The sequence below is a fragment of the Diabrotica virgifera genome, chromosome 3, assembly GCF_917563875.1.
Source record: "Diabrotica virgifera virgifera chromosome 3, PGI_DIABVI_V3a".
Lineage (NCBI taxonomy): Eukaryota > Metazoa > Arthropoda > Insecta > Coleoptera > Chrysomelidae > Diabrotica > Diabrotica virgifera.
The window spans coordinates 113,561,583-113,579,155 of NC_065445.1; the positions used below are offsets into that span (position 1 = coordinate 113,561,583).

Genomic DNA, 17,573 nt, shown 5'->3' on the forward strand with positions numbered 1-17,573 from the left:
TCTGTGTCAACATCATTAACTACTTCTGACTTAGATATGTTGTTCTTCAGATATTCCCGTACTTCTTGCTTTATGTAAATTGTAACTTATTCCCAAGAAATAATTTTAATCGAAGAAATATTCATTTTGGATTAAGAAGTTTCCAGATACTTATTCTTATTATATAATAGTTAGTAGTACATATATAATAGTAAATAATTAAATATATTAAGGATATTTATATACAGAGTAAAATTAAAATAAAATAACATTCTGTCTTCGCTCCGCTCCGAAGAAGGTCTCCTTGGCGGACGTCTGTAAAAGAAAATTAAATTGTATTTACTATTATCAAAAACGTAATCAAAATATTTGTAAAATACAGTAAACAATCACGCTATATGGAATCAATTTACCTACATATGTAATCACACACACTCGCAGCCCATTACACTTCAATCCAGTATAATCACAATCAGAACATCGACACGGCTATCCATACACCAACTCCGGGTCGAAGATGGCATCTACCGCTCACTGCGGTTACGGTTCCGGCAAAGCATCTCTTCAACCCAGAGTACCTTTGCCTCGGCAGAGTTTCGACTCCTCCATCGCATAACTGCGGCCGCCTGCTGGCCACCTGGCGGTTGAGTTCCTTTTAGTTCATTACACTAAGTGAAACCGATTTCATGATCCTCCGTACCTCCGTTCTCTTCTTAAGTACACTCTGGTAGCCATCACTCGTTGGTTCCATCGGAGAGGTGGCACTTAGTGGGAGTTGCGCTGGTAACGAAGCGCGTACCGTTCACTTCTGACGAGCTGTTGAATGCCGGGCGGAAGGATATCGTCACACATTTTCCACGGCATTAGATTGGGAGAAGAAGCAGCATTGAATGGCTTCCTCGGTCACCAGATTTGTCTCCCCTCGATTTCTCACCCGTATCTTTAGAATTTTTACTTCATCCGCATCATTAGAATGTTTTAAATTTACGTCAACGAATTTCTACTATATGTGGTAGAAGCTTGGACTCTAAAAGCACAATCCGTAACAAAATTGGAGGCATTCGAAATGTGGCTATATAGGCGTATTCTGAAAATTCCTTGAACTGCAAAAGTCTCAAAAGAAGAAGTGTTCAGAAGAATTGGACATGGCAGGAAGCTTATGAACACAATTAAAATAAGAAAAACATCGTATCTGGGCCACATACTTCGTAACGATAAATACTCTCTGCTACACGTCATCATGCAAGGAAGAGTAGAGGGGAAAAAAGGCTTGGGAAGAAAGAAGAAATCTTGGCTGAGGAATATTAGAGATTGAACTAACCTCAGTGTTGAACAGATATTTCACGTTGCAAAAGACAGAGAAGCGTTTAAAGAAATGATCGCCAACCTTCGTTAGATGACGGCATAAGAAGAAGAAGAATTTCAAAAATGTTGTCGGTTCCTGATAAAGATAGTAAAACACACCCCTCCCGAAATATTCCCGTAACCCGTTCAGGTTACATCTAAATATTTAAGAGCAAATTAAGAAAAATGTTTTAAAAATGTAAAAATTTGTCCAGTTTATTTTATGCTTTCTTTTCTTTTAGCAAAATGTTAACCAACAGACAAAGCTTGCAAATAATCAACCGCCATCGTTTAAAAATTGTATTCAACTAGCAGCTTGTAGTTCGGACCAAGTATTACCTATGAATCCAGATTTGCCTGCTGACCTGTTCACTGCCTGCCTAACCACGCCCATTAAAGTTGCCTTAAGGTGGTACGTTCTACAGCCCACTTCGAAGTTAATGCCAAAAGTTGACTTGGAATTAATCGACAAGTAAGATATTTGTACTATATATTATAAAATTTAAATACTGGGTTTCTGTTAATTAAAAAAATATTAGTTTATGATCCTCGTGAACTTTTATATTTAAAGCCGAGATCCAACTAAGTGTGTCATGGCACTCTTCACCAGTTTACGTCAGCAAAGGGAAATAGAAAATATACAGGGTATCCCGAAAAGATTGGTCATAAATTATACCACACATTCTGGGGTCAAAAATAGTTCGATTGAACTTAACTTACCTTAGTACAAATGTGATTATAAAAAAAGTTACAGTCCTTTAAAGTTACAAAATGAAAATCGATTTTTTTTAATATATCGAAAACTATTACACTAGGTTCGCTTTCAAGATGCAGTAGAAATAAACAAACCAACACACGTTAAATGCTACTAGGAGCACTCCCGAATTATAATTTACAATGTATAAACTTTGGAAATCATGATTTGGGATTTACAATGTATATACATTGTAAATTATGATTTGGTTGTGCTCCTAGTGGCATTTAACGTGTCTCGGTTTGTTTATTACTACTGCATCTTGAAAGCGAACCTAGTGTAGAGAAATTTTATTGAAAATGGACATGTATCATTCTTATGGCAGGAACATCTTAAAACAAAATTATAGTGAAATTTGTCCACCCCATAAAAAATTTATGTTGATTTTGTTCCCTTAACCCCCCAAACTTTTGTGTACGTTCCATTTAATTCATTATTGTGGTACCATTAGTTAAACACAACGTTTTTAAAACTTTTTTGCCTCCTAGTATTTTTTCGATAAGCCAGTTTTTATCGAAATGCGGCTTCTTTTTCAATAGATAGATAGATAGATAATCTTTCAGTAGATAGATCTTTTATCGAGATGTAGCTTCTTTTTCCAAATGTAATGTTCTTTTACAAAAATGTAAATTATAAATAAATTTTCATATTATTAACAGGTCTCTATAATCGTACTTAACCATATACAAATATGTGGTGGATTCGACAAATATTCAAAATATCTCGATAAACACTGGCTTATCGAAAAAGTACTAAGAGGCAAAAAGTTTTAAAAACATTGTGTTTAACTAATGGTGCCACAATAATTTAATTGAAACGTACACAAAAGTTTGGGGGGGTTTAAGGGAACAAAACCCCTATAAAATTTTTATGGGGTGCACAAATTTCACTTTAATTTTTTTAGGATGTTGCTGCCATAAAAATGCCACATGTCCATTTTCAATAAAAAATCTCTGAAAGTTTTCGATATATGAAAAAAAAATCGATTTTCATTTTGTAACTTCAAAGGGCTGTAACTCTTTTTGTGTGCACTATTGTATACAGTGCTAGTCAAAAGTCCGTACCCCCCTAGTATCTTTTGAACGGTTATACATATAATAGTGAAATTTGGAGGGAGGAAATAAACAGACGTAAGCTTCTTAACTAGTCATGACAGGTGACGTAATAGTGACAGATGACGTTAAAGAGCCACCGTGACCGAAAATTTTAAATAGGACCTTATGGCAACTGATACCTCGTTTGAAAGGTATTCATAATACCTATTCAGTCATTCTGATTTTTGTGGGTTTTAGTTGATTTTGATTTAGGTGAATAAATTGTAGTTTCGCATTTAATTAATAAAAATTTAAATGTCCGCCTATGGTTTTTTTGTCAAAAAAGTTGACGTTTTTCAATTCTCTAGTAGTTTTGACGTCAACGTCAACCTTTTTGTCAAGTAATTATATGCGGAATTTTGAATTTTTATTAATTAAATGCGAAACTACAATTTTATATTTATTTCATTTATTCATCAAAATTAGCTTAAACTCAAACAAAATTAGTATGAATGAATAGGTATTTTCAATAACTTTCAAACGAGGTATCACTTGTCATAAGGTCCCATTTAAAATTATCTGTCACAGTGGCGCTGTAAAGTCATCTGTCATAATTACGTCACCTGTCATTACTAGTTAAGAAGCTTACGTCCGTTTATTTCCTCCCTCGAAATTTCATTATTATAGGTATAACCGTTCAATAGATACGAGGGGGGGGGGGGGTACGGACTTTTGACTAGCACTGTATAGGTAATAGAGAGGTTCAATCAACCTATTTTGACCCCAGAATCTGTGGTATAATTTATGACCAATCTTTTTGGGACACCGTGTATAATAGAGAAAAGAAAAGAGAGCACGGTTGTTACCCTACGTTACTGTGAAATTAATAAATGATTACTTTTTAATAAAATCGGCCGGACCATGCTTGTCCCTCGAGTATCGAGGGTATACCACCAGTGTTGGCGTTAGTATTTTAATGGTTAAGTAAAATTCCAGTGCAACTTAGACCACTCCATTAAATTATCACGACACTGACCGCACCAGTCCCTAGTTGAGTCGGAAGGGTCTATCAACTTCTGACTTCCTTTGAACCGTGTTCATTTACCGACAAACGACCGGAGAGCTCACGCCACTCCGCGACTGTCATAAAATAGAGGGTTTAGTCCCTAGCTCAAGAATCGTAAATCACTTATTCTGAGGGAAATAACGCTATTTAACGTTGCATCGATTCCTGTCTTTAGTTTTTATCTTTTTCTATTATGTAAAAAATGTTTTCTATATCTCAAGACGTGCCACGTTCCTTTGGGTCCAATTTAAGAACTAAACTAGACTGTTCTGTTATAAAAGTAAGTTAAGTATAGATCTCACATAACCACAGTACAGATTTTCCATAGTTAAAACCAGAAGACTGAAGTCTCACTTGAGGTAACATTTTTATCTGCTCAAGGATCATAGCAAAGAATAGTTTTGTCATGATTTATATTTTTAAACGCAGTAAATGATTTCATTATTTCACAAGACCTTGTTTACTTTACTACTCGCTTTAGTGCAAAATCTCATAAACCTTGGAAATACGCATTCCAGAAAAAAGTGAGTCATAAAACCATTGACGATTTTAATTTCATAATGAATTGGCGCGACAGGGTCATCATATCTACTCGTAGTATAACATAACGTATAGTTCACAGGAACTGCAAAATTTTAAATTCAAATTCTGCATTATTTTTAGACAGGATGCGGATGATTAAGGTACATTTTAATAAAACTAGTACGTAATTAGGTAACCCATTAATGGCCAAGCATTGAAATAATTAGATTTTTTGCAATTCAAGTTTATATACTTTATAAATAAAGGTATAAGAACAATATTTCACTTAAAATTATAAACAATAATAATTGCAATATGCAAAAAAATAATGTTTCGTTAACGAAACTTTGGCATAATATATGTAGTAAATTGAATTTTAATTTTTAATTAAAAATAGCTTCTGAACAACATTAGTAAATTGAAAGTTATATGTTTTATAGTGTGTAAATGAAATCTCTTGGTTTTATCAACTAAAAACTAAAGATATTGCTACAATAGTTAATTATATAAAATAAAATGATTACTTGGCAGTGTGGTAGTATGGCAGTAGCGTCATTATGGCATCTCATTTTTTATGGAAAGCACTAAAACAGTCAGCGTGCAAGTGAACCTTGCATTTTCAGCACATATAAACAGAGTTAGTTTTGCACAGTCTGCACCGCCATCTACGTCCCTAATCTTCGCGAACGATATTATGACCAGTTTGGTCATATTGAATATCAGAAGGTAAACTTCCTTTAGAAGGACGACCCCATGCGGATGTGAATGGTGTTGGCTCTGGTTCTGATTCGGAGTCACCTTCTTCAGCAGCTGTTTTTACTGTAGATCTTTTTTCGTTCTGTATCAGTGCCAAAACCAACGAAGAACGGAATTGCAATTGGGAGACTCAGGAGGAGTCATTCGCAATGTTGTAAATCCTCCATGAATTTACAACTGTGCAATCCACAAGGTTCATATAAACAAGGGCCACCACCACTTTTTACTTCTTACTCGGATCCTGTAATTTGATACCGAATTATCTAGGAAATCAACACCTCCCATATGTCGTTTATAATCGTTAATCATATTATGCTGAGGTATTGAATCTTCCTTTCGTAGCTTCCGATTATATCTTTTAACTGTAACAATTGGATGAACCGTTCCGTTGTTGCTGGCTACAGTGACAACGGAATTATCGTTCCACCTTGCAACTGATACTTCTGCCTTTTTGTCGAAAGCATGATCAAATTCGCCCCTGTTCTTCTTTCCAAGCACTTTGCTACTTTGTAGAGGACATCCTGGTAACCTATTCTCTCTCACGGTAGGTGCTAGTAAAGAAAATTCCTTTTTCACCTAGAATGTGGATTAGTGCATAACTAGAAAAGAAGTTGTCGAAGAAAACTCTATGTTCTGAAGGGTTTTGCATTACACGTAGCAGATCCAAAATTACTTGCGTCCCTAATATGTATTGAGATTTCTGCCCTTCTGGATTTGCGCCACCATAAGGAATGAATTGGTATAGATATCCCTCTGAGCTACACAAGTACCAGACCTTGAAGCCAAAGCGCACTGGTTTACCCTTCATAAACATTTTTGCAGAATGCCGGCCGAAATAAGGAACCATTTGTTCATCTATAGACATATTATGAGCAAATAGTCCAAACTGCATATATCGTTCGTTCGAGAGAGTTTGAAATCATGTCTGTTGTTGTCCCGGGCATACGTCAGGCTGAATTCGAGTATCTTCTGGAATACAATATCGTCAAAAAATAAAGAGAATATTTCAAATGGTGTTTTCCCAGCAAGTATCAGCTTTATTCCTTCTTTTTTATTAAATTCGACCATCTGACGATTTAGACCAGCCAGGTGTATATTGCGTTGGTTTGATTTTTCGTTCGGAACTTATTTTTCTTTTCTTCCCTCTACTTGTAGATGGTTCCAATATAGATTCTGTGGGCGTCTTAGCCTCATCTCGAACCTTGTGTGAATCTCGAATGTTCCAGCGATATCAGTCACAGCTCCTTCCGCTATAAGAAGATTATCATCCAAATCCTCTTCATCTGTTAACACATCAACTGCATCTATCTCATCCGGTTCTTCTAAATCAGAATCATCCTCCAGTAGAGCTTCCAATTCTTTCACTGAAAGAGGTCTCTTTATTTCATATTCGGACAGTCTAAAAATAGAATATATCCTTTTAGAAAACGTATATGTAAATGTATTATCGTACATATCTGATAATAATATATGGGATTATATATATGGAATATTATCTGATAATGATATGTATATGAAAGACAACAAAAAACTGGATACAGACAGCACAAGATAGAACACTTTGGAGACAAACAGGGGAGGCCTATGTCCAGCAGTGGATCGAGAGGGCTGATGATGAATAATATGTATATGGAATATGTAGTACATACAGTGTGTCCACGGATGGGGTGCCCAAGAGGAAAAACTTTTTTATTTTCAATTTTAGCGAAAAATGTCATTCTTGATAAAAAGTTTTGCTTGTTCTAAAACCCCATAAAGTGAAACAAAAGTCAAGTTTTTCAAATTCTGCTTAATTTTATAGCCAATTTTATGTAAATCCCTATAAATTTTTGCACCAAGTTCGAAATTGTAACAATAATAACTTGGGAGAACAACCCTTTCGCTTCTCTGGATTATGAAGCCAGACTTTGTCGTTCTTCTTGAATCATCCAATTATTTATTAATTAAATAAATATTAATCCAATAATTTTAATAATGAAATTTATCATAAGATAAATTCTTTATTGAACGCTTCACATTGTCAAAAAAAATGACAATTCGCAAATTATTTATCGGAGTTGACAGTTACTAAGCTACATTTTGGCTTGGCAACACTAAATTATTGTTACGATTTCGAACTTAGTGCAAAAATGTATAGGGATTTACATAAAATTGGCTACAAAATTAAGCAGGATTTGAAAAACTTGAATTTCATTTCGTTCTATGGGGTCTTAGAACAAGCAAAACTTTTTATCAAGAACGACATTTTTCGCTAAAATTGAAAATAAAAAAGTTTTTCCTCTTGGGCACCCCAACCGTGGACACACTGTATATGTGATTTACAAAACACTAATAACAAATTTAGCCAATTGTTACATACCCTCTGAACATCTTGATTCGCCGTAAATACTGCAAAATTGTAAAAAATAGCTACTAACTAGTAACTCACTATTATTGTAAATACCAAAGAAACCACTACACAGTCGGAAATAATAACTACGACTGAAAAATTTTGTATTATTAGTAGACTACCCGATATTAGTCATAAATTCACGGATCCCGCCAAAGTTTAGTTTGTTTATTATTTCAAAAATTATGAAGCACGCAATTTAGACCATTAAGATAAAAAACACGTCAATAAATTCTCTATATAAAAGACCGACACATAATCATCATATGAAAATCCAAGAAAAAAAATATTTAAAGAAATGTTTCGTTTTCGATACTTTGGCCATTAATGGGTTATAAACTCAACTGCAAAAGGTTTGGCACCACCAAAAATGATGCTCATTATTCATTATACTCCGTTTACCGAACAGACGGAGTAACCACGTGAATAAATCACAATATTTCTTCAAAATACCTTAACTCACGTCCTTATACATAATACCGATAACAAGGTACATATTCGGTATTGGTGTTGTCGGTAATGTGTACAAGGGCGTGAGTTAAGGTTTTTTAGATAAGGAAGATTTTAAACCTTTTATTTTTACATTTTAAACCTTTTGCATCCATTATGACGCGTATAACCAAACAATCAGATTATAAAATATTCCCAGAATTGTTCAGAATATGTAATTCTTTTCTTTTTTGAGAGCGATTTCCAGAGTGGAAATCAAAACGTCAATCATTAGTTAATTAAAATTGTAATCTTCATTACACCAATAATTCTGGTTCAATCCCATATAAACATAGATAATAGTTAAAAATATTTAATTTTGCTTTTTGTATATTGTTACTTTTCCACCTCTAATGACATTGAATAGTTGATGCGATTAATAAAATAATAAGAAATACAAAAAATAATTAAAATCCTCTATAAAAGGTACATTTATAAAAATCCCTAAAAAGGGCAACATCACAGAACGATATCGGAATAACAATTCCATCATCGTGCTTATTACGGGTCAAAGTACACCAGAGCCACCAGAATATGTGGGTAAAAACCGTTTAGATATTTAGTCCATTGAAATGTTACATTTTTTAGGCCTTATCTTGCATTTGTTAGAGAAGTCAATTTTTTTTTAATATGTAGGGGGCACCAGTAGAAGTTTAAGTTCAAGTTTTTGGGGTCGCCACACTTGTCCCCCGGCCGCCATCTTGAAAAAGGGTGTAAATGGGTTTAGCGCTAAAGATTTCTTCTGTATACCAGAGAAATCTTTTCGTTTAATTTATATAGATGTCGTACCAAGTGTACTGAAGTCTGGTTATTTTATTATTACCAGAAAGGCCAAAAGCATTTTGTTACACCTCGACCATCCACCTAGATGTTCCTGACGAGAGCTTGACATGAGCTCGAAACACGTCGTGTAGAATATCGGTGGTGGTCGAAGTGAAATAAAATGCAATCGCCGTTTCCTTTCATATCACGGTTTTTCTCCGTTATTGACGAATGTGTAGCGAATAACGTGGCTTTGTAGACAAATCTGTGACACAAAGAGGTGTCTTTTGTCGTTCATCGTCTTTTATGAAGACTTTGAAATTTACATTTTCGCGTCCGCTTTATATATATATATATATATAGTGGTTTGAAGTTTCAGCAATTCGGTCATGTGAAATAAAAGCTATTTGTTATTTCTCAATATTTCGTCACACTTTTGTGACTTCTTCAGGAGAAAACTGTAAATTTATTAAGATTAGAAATTAACAAAAGCTAAATATTTAATTACTTACAACTATTAGGGCCGGTTGTTCGAACGCTAATCAACAATGATCATTATCAAATATTTAATTACTGTCACCAAAACTGTCAATGTCAACTTTGTTTGGGTTGCTGAAAACATAATTAATTACAATTATGAGATTTATTATTAATTATGTTAATAATTATTGTTATATTAATTGATTATAGTCTCAGAATTGTAATTAATTATGTTTTAGCAACCCAAACAAAGTTGACATTGACAGTAATTAATTATTTGATAATGATCATTGTTGATTAGCGTTCGAACAACCGGCCCTTAGAGTATTAATTTAGATTTTTTTAACATATCGTAAGACTAATCTTAATAAATTCACAGCCCTCTCCTGAAATTTATTAAGATTAGTCTTACGATATGTTAAAAAAATCTAAATTAATACTCTTATAGTTGTAAGTAATTAAATATTTAGCTTTTGTTAATTTCTAATCTTAATAAATTTACAGTTTTCTCCTGAAGAAGTCACAAAAGTGTGACGAAATATTGAGAAATAACAAATAGCTTTTATTTCACATGACCGAATTGCTGAAACTTCAAACCACTATAACACAGTACGGTCGAAAATATTTGTACAAATATATATATATATATATATATATTTGTACAAATATTTTCGATATTATATGTATATATATATATATATATATATATATATATATATATATATATATATATATATATATATATATATATATATACCTGACGAGATTCCTGACGAGAGCTTGACATGAGCTCGAAACACGTCGTGTAGAATATCGGTGGTGGTCGAAGTGAAATAAAATGCAATCGCCGTTTCCTTTCATATCACGGTTTTTCTCCGTTATTGACGAATGTGTAGCGAATAACGTGGCTTTGTAGACAAATCTGTGACACAAAGAGGTGTCTTTTGTCGTTCATCGTCTTTTATGAAGACTTTGAAATTTACATTTTCGCGTCCGCTACGGAAAAGATTTCTTCTGTATACCAGAGAAATCTTTTCGTTTAATTTATATAGATGTCGTACCAAGTGTACTGAAGTCTGGTTATTTTATTATTACCAGAAAGGCCAAAAGCATTTTGTTACACCTCGACCATCCACCTAGATGTTCCTGACGAGAGCTTGACATGAGCTCGAAACACGTCGTGTAGAATATCGGTGGTGGTCGAAGTGAAATAAAATGCAATCGCCGTTTCCTTTCATATCACGGTTTTTCTCCGTTATTGACGAATGTGTAGCGAATAACGTGGCTTTGTAGACAAATCTGTGACACAAAGAGGTGTCTTTTGTCGTTCATCGTCTTTTATGAAGACTTTGAAATTTACATTTTCGCGTCCGCTACGGAAAAGATTTCTTCTGTATACCAGAGAAATCTTTTCGTTTAATATATATATATATATATATATATATATATATATATATATATATATATATATATATATATATATATACAAATAGTATCTTAATTGACTTATTAGGAAATACGAATTTCACTATTTTTGGGTATAGAAGTCAAACTGGGGCCTTAAAGTACACTATTATCCAATATTCAAGCTTTCGGAAATGTTTATTTCCTTTCTCAAGAATTTCTACAATGCAATAAGATAAAATTTAGAAAATATGTATGAAAGAATAAAAAATATTAATGAGTAACTTACCAGAATTTAGATTATAAAAGAATGTTGATTACAATACATAATTAAAAATACTATTACTAAAACGGCTGTTAAACATTTAAAAAAAAAACATAGAAACAATAAAAATTCTTCAGAAAACATTTTAGAAAAGATTAAAAAATTGATTAATTTTGAAGTTTTGATCTAATTTTGATTGACTTTTTAAAATTTATTTATAAATTCTAAATACATGGCTGACAAAGATTAAATGTAACTATGGTCATAGCATATCGGTGTCTACATCTACAAGGAATTGAAAACATTTTTTGATAATAAAATAATATCACCAATATTTAAAATTAATTTTTTTTTGCCTTTAAACATTTCCTTATTTTTATTATCAAAAAATGTTTTCAATTCCTTGTAGATGTAGACACCGATATGCTATGACCATAGTTACATTTAATCTTTGTCAGCCATGTATTTAGAATTTATAAATAAATTTTAAAAAGTCAATCAAAATTAGATCAAAACTTCAAAATTAATCAGTTTTTTAATCTTTTCTAAAATGTTTTCTGAAGAATTTTTATTGTTTCTATGTTTTTTTTTAAATGTTTAACAGCCGTTTTAGTAATAGTATTTTTAATTATGTATTGTAATCAACATTCTTTTATAATCTAAATTCTGGTAAGTTACTCATTAATATTTTTTATTCTTTCATACATATTTTCTAAATTTTATCTTATTGCATTGTAGAAATTCTTGAGAAAGGAAATAAACATTTCCGAAAGCTTGAATATTGGATAATAGTGTACTTTAAGGCCCCAGTTTGACTTCTATACCCAAAAATAGTGAAATTCGTATATATATATATATATATATATATATATATATATATATATATATATATATATAGAAAAGGCCCAAGAAGTTGTTTGAGGACAAATTCGCCGGCCCAGAAGAAGAATGACGCAACCACAAAATGTAAAATTCTTCAGAAGAGCAAAAAACCGATTTTTAAATATTTAAAATAGGGATTAAATGAAGAGTAATCGTCCAGGAGCATCGGTATGGCGTTTGTTTTTTTACAACGATGACTTTTATTTTCATCGATATTGGTTCGAATTTCATTATCTTAATTTAATCGCCCCATTTTCAACCCTATCTACAGTTGCGTCATTATGCATCTGAAACAAGGTATAACATAGCGCGTATTTCAGTAACGACGCATCTACCCTTTAGTAGCTCAGCACATTTTTACAGTTCGGTCTTTTTGTATCATCTTTACATAGTATTTTAGAAGTTAATTGCGCAATAAACAGGAATTGACAAAATTTGTAAAATTTATATTTTTGTGATTAGATAAGCATTTTGTGTTTTTTGTAAGACCGAATCATAAGTGGTGGTTATTTTATTTGTAAGAAACCTCTGGAGCAAATTATTTGGTAGTGGGAAATTCGTGCCATCTTTACTCACTGTTGTCGGCGAACGCTTCGTCTCTTTATATGGCGGAAATAAAGATGATTCTCTGGAAATCCTGAGATACAAACGATTCGCTAAAACAGTGTCAAAAATGCATTTGATCTCTTCTCACTTCCTCCAACACAAGATGCAACCCGTTTCCACAGACTCGCGAGTGTATCACCAGATTCAGTCATAGCTCGGTAAACATTGTGATACAGAAAATTGGGGCTGGAAAAAGCATGAAAATTTTGGATACCAATAAAAAATTCCAAGCTTCTAGTACCCCGAGCTTATGAAATTCATCTTTAGCAGATGCAATGGAAACTGGAAGTGCATGTGGTTGCCGAAAAGCAGACCTCAAATGTTCAGCAGTGTGCCTCTATTGTGGTGGTGAAAGTTGCAGCAACATCGTGGACATATCAACATTAGTTATTAAAGAAAATGAATTGGTAGATGAATTACCGACAATGACGCCAACTCTAACTCTCATTATACCTAAAAAGTTCACCTCGGATACTGATTCAGATCTTGACTCACAGTCTGGACCATCGAAAAAAAAAATGAAAAAATAATAACTATGATAGATCTTTTTCAACATATAATAATAAATAATATTATTTTGTCTAGAAATTGTCCGTGGATTAGGCCTGTTGGGGATACCACACAAAAACGCTCCTCCAGACTCTACCTCATAGGTGGCCGAGAAAAGGGTCAAAAATAGCTTAATAATAGCATAGGAATGTTAAAATCATAATATATAAATATATATATAGAAAAGTAAGCCCAAGGTTTTGTTTTTATTGTATTCCTATGAGAATTCGAGAATCTGGTCAAGTTTGTAGCGTAGCAAAACCTAGATAAATAAATAAAATTAAACAACTTTATAGTGAAAACTGTTCGTTGAAAAATTCTCTATAAAATCACCATGATCTTATTTTATTGTAAAATGAACGGAAAAATAGTTATAACCTCCAAAAGGAAACTTCTTACAAAATTTTCTCTTATTATTGTTTATAACTTTTTTGTTGGTCACTTGGCGATAAAAAGTAATAGATATAAAATTTAATTTGCTACATTTTATGTGTAATCAAATTTTTTGTATGTTTGCTAGTTTAGGAGATACGGCGCGAAAGCCCTTTGCACCCCTTTTTCCAAGATGGCGGCCGGGGGACAAGGGCGGCGACCCCAAAAACTTGAACTTAAGCTTCTACTGAACCCTCCTACACATTAAAAAAATAAAATTGACTCCTCTAAGAAATGCAACCCTAAATGTAACATTTCAATGGACTAATTATATAGTTTTAAATTGTTTACATTTTAGTATTAAAATAAGTGTGATGTTTAAAATATTCCTAGATTTAATTTCATGCATCGCAGGACTCTCCTCACGCGGGTTGCTGTGTCAGTTGCTAGTTGAAGTTCGTGATTTGAGGTTCTATCATCTGGACACAGCAACCCGCGTGGGGAGAGTCCTGTGATGCATGAAGTTTAAACAATTTAAAACTATAGATATAATATCTGAAGGGTTTGTACCCACATATCTTGGTGGCTCAGCATTTACTTTGACCTGTAATAAGCACTGATTATGGAATTGTTATTCTGAAAATGTTCTGTGTTGTAGCCATTTTTAGGGATTTTAATAAAATATACCTTTTATAGAGGATTTTAGTAATTTTTTGTGTTACTAATATTTATATTTAGATTTATATTATACAGCCAGGTACAGAAATTTAATTTCGTCTTGGATTTTTTGAAATAAGAAATACCTTGTCATTTTTTCAGAATTCCCGGACAAATTACCGATCGCAGAACTATGTTAGGAGAACTAAATTGGATTTTCACTGCAATAACCGACACTATTGCTTGGAATACTTTACCAAGAGGTAAGATTTACAAGTAAACTAATCTACTCTAAAAATCCTCAAAAAGTCTTATAGCCCGATCAAAGAACAATCTGACCTCAAAAAAATATAAAGGAAGGATCAAAATTTGGGAATAGGTAGTTGAAATTGTCCATTATTATATAAGAAAAAGTTTACAATTCTATATCCCCTCCATTTTACAAAAAAGGGCGAAATACCCCTTTTCGGGGGTAAAAAAATATACATTCAAAATAGTCCGAAATTGGATAAAATGTCCAATTCTAAGCTTTTGTTCTATAGAGTTTTTTTACTAAGTCAATACTTTTCGAGTTATTTGCGAGTGAATATGATCATTTTTAACAAAAAAAAAAACAAGTTTTTGGACGGTTTTTCTCAAATAACTAAAAGTAAGTATTTTATCAAAAAAAATATTCTTAGGAAAAATATAGCTTATAAAAAAGTGAAAAAAAATGGTGTATGCTGAAATCTGTAGACCCAGTAGAGGCAGAGTTGTAGCTAATGAAAAGTAGGTTCTTTTTCGTCAAATTCCAAATCGAATATTTCAACGTGAAATAGCCAAAAAAATGGAGCACTTTTCGGGGAAAACTCATTACAACTTTTTTAAAGTGTTTAAAAATGGTTTATTTTTGTTAAAAAAAACTTCTAACGGTAAAAGTAAGTGAGTTACTCTCAAAATATTGTTGGTTCCTTTTATTTTTTGGTGAAAAGAATCGCGAAAATCACCCCCTAATTAGCATCCCAAATAAAATTAATCGTTACCGCTTCACAAATTACTTTGCTTATGTATACTTTATATGATCTGTAAGTTTCATCGGTTCAAAGTGCTTCATTTTGGAAAGGCTGTAGTTAAAATGGCTTGAACGAGTCACTAATCACGAGTGTATGCAAATTTTGAACAGCCATAGCATAGCCAATTTTTGTCGTAACAGGAAAACAAAAAAATCCAAAATATTCAGGAAAGCAAAACGTATATTGTATTAATCTTTGAGATTTTTGGTATTACTAATCATTAAGTTCTTTTGAAAAATAAAAAAAAATTACTCTAAAACCTAATATTTTCAAAAATGTGCACTTTGAACCAATGAAACTTATAGATCATATAAACAGTACATATTCATCTATTGGGACCGTGCAAGTTCGGCAAAGCGACCTCTATTTCTACGCTCTGTACTTTTATTCGCACTTTTAATTATATTGGCCAATTATATTAGTCCTGGTTGCTGGATAATTGTCAAGGCCATAGTCCAAAAAAATAATAAGAAGAAAAAATAAGATGCAGGTTATGTTTAGCAAACGTAAACAATTGTATATAGTAAATAAAATTAGTTATTAAAATGCAGTACTGCAAGCAAAATACAATTAATTAAATTTACCTTTATATAATAATTGCATATCATATTAATATTGTGGAGCAATATATAATTTTTCTGCGTCAATGACAGAAGGTATGAAATATACGTCAATTTGACAATTTCAATTAAGATAGTTGCAATATTTCTCCGCGACTCGCGCACGGTCGTTTCTCGTTTCCCTTCCAAGTACTTGCACACCGCGAATACAGTGGGAGTGGGTGATTATATTATTAGAGCCACCTAGTAAAATTCAATGTTTTAGAGGAAGGGTATATAATTGAGCTGTATCATATATTAATGCATTTGTTTCCATTTGGCTGTCTTGTTACACTTTATGAAAGTGCAATAAATAGTCTGACAATAGTGGCAACACGGATGTGTGGCAATGCGTGACTCAGATGTCATTGTTTGTCAGTGCTGCCCAGCCTAGCTTGCAACTCGTGTGCCTATTATTTTGTATTCTTGGTGTTAAGAGTTATAATAAACTTTGTGAGTTTCCATTGCTCTCTAGTGATATTCTAACAGTACTATACTATATTTTGTGAATTTAGTAAAAATTGCGCGTTCGTTATACTAGTGGTACCAGAACATCATGGGAAATCCAAAGACATCTCACCAAGGAAAATAGCAGAAATAAAAACTTTAATATTCAATACTAATCACTCCAACAGAAACATAGCATCCATTTCTAAAGTTTCAAAGGCAAAGTGGACCGTATAAAGAAAAAAACTTACATACCATTATTAAACAAAAGTAAAGGTGGCTCTAATAATATGATCACCCACTGTATATAACTATATAGAACAAAAGTTGCCTAGAATTAGTCATTTTATACAATTCCGGACTTATTTTGAATGTATGTTTTTTCACCCCCGAGAAGGGGGTATTTCCTCCTTTTTGTAAAATGGAGGGATATAGAATTGTAAACTTTCTTATATAATAATAGACAATTTCAACTACCTATTCCCAAATTTTCACCCTTCCTTGTATTTTGTTTTTGAGGTTTTCGTCAAGTTTTGTCTTCTTTAATCGGGCTATTATACATATAATTCTAGTCATGTTTTCTTTATTTTTAGACTTATTTCAAAAACTCTTTCGTCAAGACCTACTTGTAGCTAGTCTTTTTCGAAATTTCCTGCTAGCCGAAAGAATCATGCGATCCTGCGATTGTACTCCTGTTAGCAGTCCCCCATTGCCACCTACGTTTCAACATCCTATGTGGAATGCGTGGGATCTAGCCCTAGATCTAAGTTTGGGACAATTACCAGGCATAATTAATAAAGAAGAACCGTTTGAACATTTACCATTCTTTGAAGAACAATTAACAGCTTTTCAAGTATGGCTTGAGTTAGGTAAGTTGAGTTATTTAATGACTTTATTTTAAAAGCCAATTAGGTTTATTCGTACAGCCAAGTTTCCAACCGGTTGGCAATTCCACACTGCGCAGGTGTGATTGAAAACTATAAGAAACTAATTGCAAATTTTGATGCTCTGCGAACGGATAATTTGGTCTGCCAATTGCTACCACAATTGACAGAAGCCGAATGGTATTCGACAAATGTTAGTTGATAATATAAAAAGATTATCAAACAAAATCTAAAGTAAAAATAAAATAAAAATTCCATTTTTACTCAGTTGCAATGCGAAG

General features: G+C 32.8%; 1 protein-coding gene across 1 annotated transcript in view; it reads left to right on the forward strand.

The window, feature by feature from the left end:
* LOC114327435 (regulatory-associated protein of mTOR) overlaps window positions 1–17,573 on the forward strand; it is a 178,324-nt gene that overhangs the window by 33,358 nt on the left and 127,393 nt on the right. The window contains exons 5-7 of the mRNA XM_050646849.1: window positions 1,566–1,795; window positions 14,473–14,573; window positions 17,002–17,277. Coding sequence (XP_050502806.1) covers window positions 1,566–1,795; window positions 14,473–14,573; window positions 17,002–17,277 — 607 coding nt within the window. The remainder of the gene's footprint in view (window positions 1–1,565; window positions 1,796–14,472; window positions 14,574–17,001; window positions 17,278–17,573) is intronic.